Raw genomic sequence first — 10995 nt, 5'->3', positions numbered from 1 at the left:
GGAAACGGGGCCCAGACCTCACGGTGAGTTCAAAACTTCCTAACATCTTCCGCCTCGCGTTACTGCCAAGCCCCAACCACAGCGAATTCTACCATCATCCAATGCGGAAGTGACAAACATTGCAGTAACACTGGGTGGCCACTACGAGGTGGTACCAAAAGTGAGCAATTTTTCTTGGACTCACTTGTTAAACAGGCCGTTTTCACCATCCTATCCAACCTATTTACAGCCTGGTCCAAAAAAACATTCTAGTCAGTATGTTTAGTTCATATCTCCATGACAACACTGAGGGGGGTGATTTCTTTTTAGCAGGCTAGTTTTTATTTTATTGGAGGTTAAACTTAATGAATAATTAGGAGCGCGGCCTCTTGAGTGACAGCAAGCCGCTGACCCTCACCTCTCCTCGGAGGCTAGTTTTCAGGATTAGCATGTTACTCCGTCATCTTGACCTCGACTGCGTTCATTCCTATTGTTCATTCCGGTGCCAAGATGCCTTGCTCTGCGGTCAACTGTACCAACCGATCGTTTAAAAACTAATGAGCTACGAGCTAATTCGGTGTATGTCGCCTAGATGGGCTATCAACCTCCCCCCGACGTCACATCAATGTCCTTTTTTGGTTAGAGGAAATGAGGCAGAGTCAAATTATGACAAGATGGCGAGCCTAGAGAATTGGATGCAGTTGGAATAACTGAGGTCTGCCCGGATGCTACATCCATTTTATATACTATCTATGGTCACTGCCCCCTAGCGGAGAGCCCAGACCAGTGTGTTCAAAACGTCCTAACGTCTTCCGCCTCGCGTCATTGGAAAATGCAACTTGTGTGTGTTACAAGTTCGGAAAATGCAGGATGTAGATTTGTAGAATATGGTCTCAGAAAACCTCTCTTTTTTAGCTGTATCATTGACCTTTCTTCAAGGGCAAATGTATGTGTGTGTGTGTGTGTGTGTGTGTGTGTGTGTGCGCACGTGCATGCGTGTGTGTGTGTGTGCGCACGTGCATGCGTGTGTGTTTGTGTGTACGTGAGTGTGTGTCTCTTTCTCTCTCTTTCTTATACCAAAAACTTGTCACAAACTTTTTCCACAATTTGCATAAGGTGTTTCCTCTTATTCAACGTTGTCTGCATGTGCGCATGTGTGTGCGGATGCGTACGTGTATGTGTGTGTCTTATGGGCCCAATCCCAATGTCCGGACTCACAGACTTTATTGCCCATTCTCACAAAATTATTAAAGGGGACATATTATGAAAACAGCGCTTTTCCTGGGATTTGGGATGTGGGTATATGATGCTCCCACACGCATACAAACTTTAAAATAAGTGAGATACGCATTTTTGGAAGCAGCCCGCCTCCAGCTACCAAACGAGCGAGTCAGTTACGCGCCCCCTCCTACGTAGGAAGGGGGCACATTTGAATATTACCTCCCACTTCCCCACTCCCCTCCAATCAGAGCATCCCTAAGATTCTGTTGACCAGCGGACGAGCAGCCCCAGCGCGGGGAACTCTGCGCTAGCCCTGCAGCTAAGCTCCGGGAGTACAATCCCTTTCTCTGGCGCCAAGCTCACCCCGCCGGAGCTGCCGCCGAAGGGAAGTCGGGAGGAGGATACATGTAGTAGAAAGGGATTGTACTCCCGGAGCTGAGCTGCCGGACTGCCGCCGAGCTACCCCAGCCGGAGCTGCTCGTCCGCCAGAGCTGCTAGATCGATGGAGCTGCCACCTAGTTTCGGCGCCAGTTCAGCTCCCGGAGTACACCGCCGGAGCTGCCGGACTGCGGCCGGAGGGCTTCTACGGCGGCCGGACTGCAGTCCGGCAGCTCCGGCGTGGGGAGCTTGGATGTCCGGCAGCTCAGCTCCCGGAGTACAATCCTTTTCTTCTCCATGTCGCGCTTCATGGACTTCAGAGAGTCAATGCCAAAGTTCCTTCCCCCCAATTCTTCTCAACCATGGCCGAGATATCCCCCACTATGAGTCTTTACTTGTGGAAGTACCAGAGACGTCAGACACAGTCTTTATTATTCATAATACCATCCGAGGCGCACATAGCTTTTGGCCGTGATATTAGATAGAATATATAAATACTTGTATATAATATTATTATTATGTTATATTATTTTATATAGATATAGAGCTCCAGGAGTCAGCAAACGTCAACTATCCCTTTTCCTCCATGCTGTGGTTCAGTCTGACAGCTCATTGATCAATGGGCAGCAGCTCATTTGCATCAATGCTACAGACACCAGAAACAGCGCATTCTGAAGGGACTGAAACAGAGGGGAATAGCGGTAGACAATATTTTTTTTCCTAAAAGCTATTTCCAGCAAACAGCTTAAAAAACATGTTTCCTGGAACTCAAATACTATGTTTACTTATTGGGAGAACACCATTATATGTCTCTTTTAAGGCTTTAGGGCTGTCCCAATGTTGAATTCCAAAGGGCGTGAGGGTTTGAGTCCACACTTATCGAGCCCTTTCCGTGAGTCCGCATCAGTGCAGACTTCACCTAAGGGAATTACCCACAGTTCAAAGCGTTAGGACCGCGTAGACCATAGGGAAATCCGGACATGAGGAAGGTAAACAACAAGATGATGCTACTGTCAATGCGCGATCAGATGGGAATTTCGGCCTTATTTTAGTGAGCCAGATCATTTGGATCAGCCCACCAACAAGAGCCGGCTTTTTTGCTCCCAAACGACTATTGATATTAGGCTACTACTGATAACTTTTACAATTCAGCCAAATGTAGCCCGTTCAGATTTATGTTTAGTAGACCCTATGTGTAGGCCAATAACCACCTTAATTATTCAAAACATCCTTTATACTGAAGTAATTAAAAGTAACAATTATATTTTCTAATATCAAGAAATTGCTGTAGCCGATTGTTTTCATTGCATTTAAGAACAAAAAAAAAAAAAAAAGAATTCGCAAACCGGCAAGTGTCAGCAACATCTTTGTAATTAAACCTTGCCAAGGTAAAATGTGCTCTCGTGAAGTGCTGTCCCAATCCCAAATATACCTATCTGAGCCCATGTGGCCTCACACACTCGCTCACTTAGCACTTGAGATCAATTGAGTCTGTGAGTCCTTAGTCCTCAGGGCCCACTCTTTCTAATACCAAAATCTTGTTAGGGATAGTTTATTTTTATTTTCCACAATTAGCATAAGGTTGTTCCTCTTATTCTAACATTGTTTGCGTGCGGGTGTGTACTTGTGTGTGTGTGTGTGTGTGTGTGTCTCGGTCTCTCACTTTCTGATACCAAAATCTTGTTAGGGTTAGTTTATTTTTATTTTCCACAATTAGCATATTGTTCCTCTTTCGAACATTGTGGTATTTTCGCTAGAGTTCGCTAAGGAGAAAGAAGCCAGTGTGAAGTTCACATGTTGTAAAAAGTCCCTAAAGGGCTCTGCATGAATGGCCGATTGCAGTACATATGCAAAACTTAGTTCCAGGCTTCAGCAAACCTAGCTTAACTTTGTTTCAAATAAACATTGAAATCTTGTAATTGCTCTACTTTTTCAAAGGTTTGTTCACTCCAATATTGTACAAAACAAGTGAGTGTACCTTGGGTTTAACAATGTAAACAATGACAACTTTAAAACATTGTTGCATGGCATGCTCACCAAGGATCTGGACAAACCGCACAGAGGATGGACATGGGCACAACAGGAGCCTCAGACACGTTGCTATAGGCTGTGTTACGTATTTTAAGAACATAAGCTGCCCCCACATAGCCTCTAGGAAGCAGACTCAAACACACAAGCTGTATTACCCTCACATAACCACTAGGAAGCAGGACCAAACATATAAGCCGTAAATAATGTACATAGCCACAAGGGGAGCAGGACCTTACTGAAGGCTGCAATAGCTACTCCATCCACAGAAGGCAGCACCTTTAGACAGGTGAGGAAGCCGGGGCTAATACGTCACATAGGACACGCCCACTTGACCCTATCAATCTCGACAGAGAGATTGGGGGTCAGAAACTTCCGGTAGCTCAGACTTGCGGGTTAGAGGTATTGAGGTACCTCTAACCCAGGTATCCCAGTATCAGCTGGGAGTCGCTCAGGACGTGTTCGATACAATTCCCCTCCTTTTGCTCCGTAGTTACCCTACCGAAATACTTTGACAAATAAGGTGAGTTAAAAGCGATCCGGATTGGACTACTTTCTTCAAAGAACTCAGCAGCTGTGTTCCTGTTGCAGATCTCTGGTTGCCTTTCCCTGTGTATTACAGTCCTTTAAGGCATTCACACCATGTTCACCTCACTCTGACCTCTCTAAGGATCTGTGAACTGAAACACGGGCCATGCAGCTGGTAAGCCAGATCATTAAAATAAGAGGAACAACATAGGCAAAATGCATACAAATAAACCCTCATCTCAGGCAGCAGGCACCATGGAGCCAGACGAGTCCTAAATGATTGTGTGATCAGAAGACGCCTTCGGAAAGCGGTGAGTATTAAAAGCAAGAGAACTGTTTTAACCGATATTTTCATGTCAATATCATTAATTGGGTGTTCTTAGTGTCATCATCATAATATGTGCCTTTTCTCAGTCTCTCTCCTGAACTGTCTTTTACGACGGTGTATTAGGGACACGCATGAAATATTATTTTTCCATGACGAGATTAATGTCGAAATGTCGATTTAAATCTCGGAATTTCGAGAATAAAGGTGAAATACCATGAAATAGTTTGTCGAGATAAATCTGAAATTTCAAGAATAAAGTCAACATGTCGACGTCGATCTCGACTTTTCGAGAATAAAGTTGCCATATCATGTCGACTTTGGGCTCGAAATCTCGAGATTAATGTAAAGGATGATGACAAAGAGGCTCCTTCTATCGAGGACATGCAGTTTCTAAGCACCATGGGCCGTGGAGTCGATGAGGTATCAGCTGGGTGGCTCCCTTGCCCCTCAGAGCTCGATGGCCACGGCTGCCTGACACGCACACATACAGGCTCCACAAGCACACACCGGCTCCGCACGCGCGCGGACACAGGCTCCAAACGCGCACACACAGGCTCAACACGCACACACAGGCTCGACACACGCACATACACAGGCTCAACACGCGCAGACACAGGCTCCACGCGCGAGCGGACACAGGCTCGATACACGCGAACACACGGGTTCCACCTTCGTGCTGACACAAATTCCACACGCGCACACGAAGGCTCCACACGTGCGCAGACACGGGCTCGATATGCGCAAAGTCGACATTTCGACATTAATCTCGTCATTTAAAAAATCATGCTTGTTCTTCCTAATACACCTTCGTAGTCTTTACTGTGTTTGGTGAAACTTAATTATTTGTTAGAGATGCATAATTAGTCAGTTAACCTATGAAGCCTGATATCAATACTAAACCAATTCTATATCACTGTAATATAATAGTTATACTATTTTCATCCATTTGTATATGTCATCCACCGTGTTTCAAAAATATTATTGCAAAGGTAAATGACGCCAATAATTAATCTTAATTGTATAATGTAGTGAAGACCAGTGTTATCCATATGTTAAAGGGAAGATCTTTAGCTTTTTGCTGTATTTAAAATTTAAAATTTGGTAAAAAAGATGTATGTTCACTGGATGTGTTTGAAGCCGGTCAGGGGATTTCTCATTGATTCAGTTTCATTCCGCCCTTTGTAGTGTGGATGGAGTTGGTCGATTCTCGACTCCGCCACACTATATCGACCAGGCTGACCTGACTGGTATCCCTTCACAGAAGACTATGGCCAGAGAGGGATATTGGTGTCCATGGTTTCCACAATATTTATCTCTTTTGCTTCTTTCTTCCATGCTTCATTTCAACCCATCACTTGCTTATTCAATACCAAACTGCATAGTACTGTTTTCTGGCCATACTGGGGCTGGTATCAGCATTGACTGCTCTTACCATCAAATAACTTCTGTACCAGCTGGCCTACCCCAAGGTCTAGTGTGGTTAAACGTTGGGGAAAATCGAATTCAAAAAGTTAGCAAGCATGACTTCAGATATTTCTCAAACCTTACAGTGTTACATATTCACCAGAACCATATTGCTCATATTGAATACAGTTCTTTAGTCCATCTGATAGAGCTGAGGGAACTGTACATGCAAGATAACAAACTGACCAAGCTTCCTAAGCACCTCTTCCATGGTATGTTGAAGCTCTCAGTGCTTGACCTCAGTAGAAACAAAATCCTGCTCATCTCTCCTTCTGCCTTTGAGTTAACGTCCAGCTTGCGAACGGTCAAACTCGAAGTCAACCAGCTTAACAAAATTACTAACATTCTGCCCATCTTCCAACTACCACACATTCAGGAAATACACATCGGTGGTAACAACTTCTCCTCATTTGAATCCAAACATCTGCCCCACAACATGAGCTCCCCTGTCAGGTTGTTAAATCTATCTTCTAATCCTTTAGAAGTGTTGAGCATCACAACAAACTACTTTAAGGATCTCGAGGTGATCGATCTTTCGAGTTGTGGAAAAGATGTTATGCATGTGGACCTTCCAGACCCATCTTCTCTCAAGAGTATAACTCATGTTCATTTTCATAATACTACAGTATCTTTCGAAGGCATCAGTGAGATTCTAGAGAGTGTTGAGTCCCTATCCTATCTACAGTTCTCTAATATGGAGAGATGGATCAACAGCAGCCTCCTCAAAACAGCCTGCAGAACCCTATCTCTGCGGACCCTGGACCTCCATTTGAACTCTTTGGGCAGTGACTGTGAACTGCCTCAGTGTGGCCAGCTGAACGAGTTGGACTTATCGAACAACAAAATTAGCAATCTCTCCAGTCAATCAGTGCTAACAATGAAGCGACTTAGACGCCTCGGTTTGCGTGGCAACGTCCTCCAAAAAGTGCCAGTGGTTGTAAACAGTCTTTCCTCACTGGAAATCCTAGACCTGGGTTTCAATGACATTCTTGAGTTAGGCTGCTCAGACTTTGTTAATTTAACAAGCCTCAAAGAACTATATCTCCAGTACAATTACATTAGGAAATTAAAGAGGTGTGTTTTTCAAAATCAAAATGTTCTGAAAATTCTGTCTATAAATTCAAATATGCTTTTGGAGCTGGGAGGAGTTTTCGAAACCAGACTTCAGAAACTACAATTCCTAGATATGACTCGGAACGAAATACCTAATTTTCCAAATGGAAGTTTTAAGGGTTTGGAATCCTTGCAGCATTTGTATATGGACAAACTTTATACTACTGTTAATGTCTTTGATGGATTGCACAACCTTCGAAGTCTTAGTGTGTATTTGCCATTCGAAATGATTCGTTTCAAAGGACTGCATGAGTTAAGAAATCTTACAATATATATGGATGTGCCAGAGGGCTTCAATGGTACATATGCAAATAATTACAAAGGCCTAATGGAATTACCTTCTGTGAGGAACATTACAATAATATGCAAAAGTTTTCACTTTGAATTTCCTTTATATATCCCTTCGTATTATTTGCACAAAATGAGACATTTAGAGCATTTCACAGCTGTGAACTTCTACATAGAGGAGCCACATTTGGACACATTTATGTACGCACATAATTTGAAAAGCCTTAGCATAAGGGCAAGTTTTCTGACAGGCATGAGCCCCGAGCATTTTCAAGCCATGTCTAATCTGGAGGTTCTGGATCTGTCTGAGAACGCCCTCAGGACTTTGGATTTCCTGGAGGCCAACCTGACCAGTCTCAGATGTTTGATCGTCAGTCAGAACGAGTTGACAGTGCTCAACGAGTCCGTCTTTCAGTCCCTCCCTGCCCTTACCTATCTAGATCTTTCTGACAACCCTCTGACCTGTGACTGCTCCAACGCTGGCTTCCTGCTGTGGGCATTGAGCAGCGAGCAGACGCAGCTCACCAGAGGCTACAATCAGCCCTGTACATATCCGCTTAGCGAGAAGAGAACAATGCTCCTCGACTTTGACGTGCGCTCCTGCTGGATGGACTCCAATTTCCTCTGCTTCATTTCCACCTCTTCCATAGTACTGTTCACTTTACTCGCTTCCTTCAGCTATCATTTTCTGCGCTGGCAGCTGGTCTATGCCTACTACCTCTTCATGGCATTGCTGTACGACATGAGAGAGAGGAAGAAAAATGAGCAGCACCGCTATGACGCGTTCATCTCCTACAACGTCAAGGACGAAGAGTGGGTCCACAGGGAGATGCTTCCTGCGCTGGAGGACGAGCGAGGCTGGAAGATCTGCTTGCACCACCGAGACTTCCAGCCAGGTACTGCTGCCTCTCTGTCTGTCTTCGTGACTGCCTGTCCCTTCTGTTGTCTGTCAATGTTGAAGAGTAAAAATACTTGTCTCATTTATTCCCATTGCCCTGACAGAGGATTCCGGTGTTCTTTAACAAAGTTTGGTTGCATGGCTGTATCTGTGTGATTGTATGTCAAGCATACAATAAATTGAATATTGTTCAATATAGTAGTTGCCTTTTCAGTCTTCAAACTTGAACAAGAAATACAGGTAAAAAAGAATCAAAAAACAAGGCATTGCATTTTGAAAAACAGTCCCACAAAAATGTTGACGCGGCCCTGCTTCTTCCACCGACTCCAACTTTTTACCAACACTCCTTATGTTAAGAAAATTGCGTTCATGGACCAAACGTTAACTCCGCAGGTAAGCCCATCATCGAGAACATCACAGAGGCCATCTACAGCAGCAGGAAGACCATCTGTGTCATCAGCAGACCCTACCTGGAGAGTGAGTGGTGCTCCCGAGAGATCCAGATGGCCAGGTGGGGACCACAGCAACCTTCTCACTTTTATCTAATCAAAGACACCATGAAGCAAACATTAACTTGTCTACTTTGACAGCTCTTCTTCTAGATCATACAACAACTCTTTATTAATTCTCTGAGGGAAGCAAATTACTGGGCTGTGTAGTGGCAATTTCTTTATCAAATATTGCGTCTAAGCAGATGAGATATTTAGATGCAAAAAGCACACAATACTGTTGACAATTAGTGGTCATGTATATTTGTAATAAAAGTACGAACAAAGATACATCACAACATGCATCAACAAACAACATAACAGGCATACATTAAAATAATCTGAGGCCTCAGATAGGAGCTTCTCTTTGCGTGTTACTTCATACTCAAGGTACGCTGGGGAGAAGTCCATCGATTGTTTGAATCAATGAGTTCTTATTCACTTCGGTTGGGTTTCTGGAGGAAGCGTGTCCCCCAATAAACCAACAGCCTTTGTTTACCAGCTTGTAATCTTTACAGTTGAAGCCCCCCCTTGAGGTTAAAGTGGGGTCGGCGGCCGTGCCATGTAACCTTCTGGCATTGTTGACGCTAGCCAGGGGGTCGAGGAACAGGCCCATACATCAAAGGATTGCATGGAAGATGATTTACAAGACACGAAAACATAGGAACAGGCAGGCAATTAAAATGCATCACTCAACCCTTGACGGTTTACACTTTAGATGACCCACAAGGAGGCCCTATATTAAATTACACAGAATAGCAACAAAACTTAAATTCATACATAGACCAAAACGTAACAACATGTAGATTTTCCATCACAGCTGTCATCGCCAGACCAATTCACAAATGCGTATTAGTCCGGAACCTCTCCGTTCATTTTTGATTTTCAAGGGACGTTATCAACAGGCGCTGACCAAAATGAATCTGGATGCATTTGGAATGACCAACAACCAATCAGAGCGAAGGAACGTGTGACACATCAGTTGCCGCTATCTTAGCTGTCTGAAAGTGACTCAATGGCGCTCCCATAGGCTGCTCCTCCGTACATTCACCGTACCAGCCCCATATTAGATTTGTTGGTCGTGATTGGCCTGACCCTGCACAGTCTACAGGAAATCTGTCTGAACAGAAGGGGGGCCAGATGTAGCCTGGGTATACCCATGCTGCCTTGCGTGTGATTTCATTTTGAGCTGCTGGGCAGCCTGGATTCCATGGATCCGAGTTTTGTCTGAGATAGGGAACCAATCACAGAACGGGGAGGGACGACAAGACGATGACGACACCTATGCGACACACCCATCGTCTTCTTCCTCATTGAATTTCTGTCACGCTATATACGTAATTGATACGATTGGCTATGAGCTACGTACAGACTCATATGATAGACATTCATAGCGCCCAATAATCATAAACCACGCCTCAAATACGAGAAAATGAATGTGTGGTTCCCAGACCTCTTCTCAATGTAGATTGAGATGAGGTCTAATGTTGAACCAGGCTAGGCCAGATGCACATGCCAGAGAAAATTAAATATGAGCATGCAGATTCATCTGGTTCCCAGGGCACCAAATTAAAAAAAGAAACATAAACACAAACCCAGGCATCAAAGCAAGGCACAATATAAAGGCAATCATATGACGCTGAACTGTTTTATCTTGATATTTTACGTCCGAATCTGTTTGATTTGTTTTGAAAAGAATAATGGTTTTCTCTTAATATCTTACTTGGAACAGGTAAAATAAGCATGTCGTTTGCAACAGCCTGAACCTGTACATTGTGTCCCCAGCTTCCGCCTCTTTGATGAGAATAAGGATGTGCTGATCCTGCTCTTCATGGAAGATCTCCTGGACCACCAGCTCTCCCCTTACTACCGCATGAGGAAGATGGTGAAGAAGAGCACGTATCTGAGCTGGCCAAAGGCCGGCCAGAACACCGACGTCTTCTGGCAAAACGTACACAGAGCTCTAGAGAAGGGCCAGCCATAGGGGGCCGCAGTAATGAGGCGACCACATGCACTCCCGCGCCTAAACTAGAGGCTTTCAGAGTTGCATTCACACACAGGGATTTTCTGTGTTTAGATATTTCATAAAACCATAAGGATTGCAGATACAGATTAAACTGCCAGATCCTCATGGTATATCCATAATGTATATCAACGCATGGTTCAATTCACAGTATGTCGGATAGCTTTTTATGGTCATCCTCTCTGCTTTAATTTGTATATGCTATAATTTTATGGTAGACCTGCATTAAAACCTCTTAAAATAAACAGTTTGTTAACTC

The 10995-nt window shown here is 44.1% G+C and overlaps 1 protein-coding gene across 1 annotated transcript; it reads left to right on the top strand.

The window, feature by feature from the left end:
* The first annotated feature begins 4304 nt into the window (after positions 1–4304).
* On the top strand, positions 4305–10995 carry LOC115561473 (toll-like receptor 13). Its single transcript, XM_030381571.1, has 4 exons — positions 4305–4445; positions 5648–8223; positions 8619–8736; positions 10499–10995. Exons 2-4 carry the CDS (start codon positions 5730–5732, stop codon positions 10695–10697), a joined length of 2811 nt encoding a protein of 936 aa, XP_030237431.1. The 5' UTR covers positions 4305–4445; positions 5648–5729; the 3' UTR covers positions 10698–10995.

Source organism: Gadus morhua, chromosome 16 (assembly GCF_902167405.1).
Source record: "Gadus morhua chromosome 16, gadMor3.0, whole genome shotgun sequence".
NCBI lineage: Eukaryota > Metazoa > Chordata > Actinopteri > Gadiformes > Gadidae > Gadus > Gadus morhua.
Note: the sequence above shows the minus strand (reverse complement) of the source record. Positions and strands in the feature narration are given on the sequence as shown.

Bases quoted from the DNA above. Each gene is read 5' to 3' on its own strand.
- LOC115561473 (XM_030381571.1), top strand. From the start codon at position 5,730: ATGGCCAGAGAGGGATATTGGTGTCCATGGTTTCCACAATATTTATCT. The intron at 8,224-8,618 runs GTACTGCTGCCT...TTAACTCCGCAG, and splicing joins CCACCGAGACTTCCAGCCAG to GTAAGCCCATCATCGAGAAC. The intron at 8,737-10,498 runs GTGGGGACCACA...TTGTGTCCCCAG, and splicing joins CGAGAGATCCAGATGGCCAG to CTTCCGCCTCTTTGATGAGA.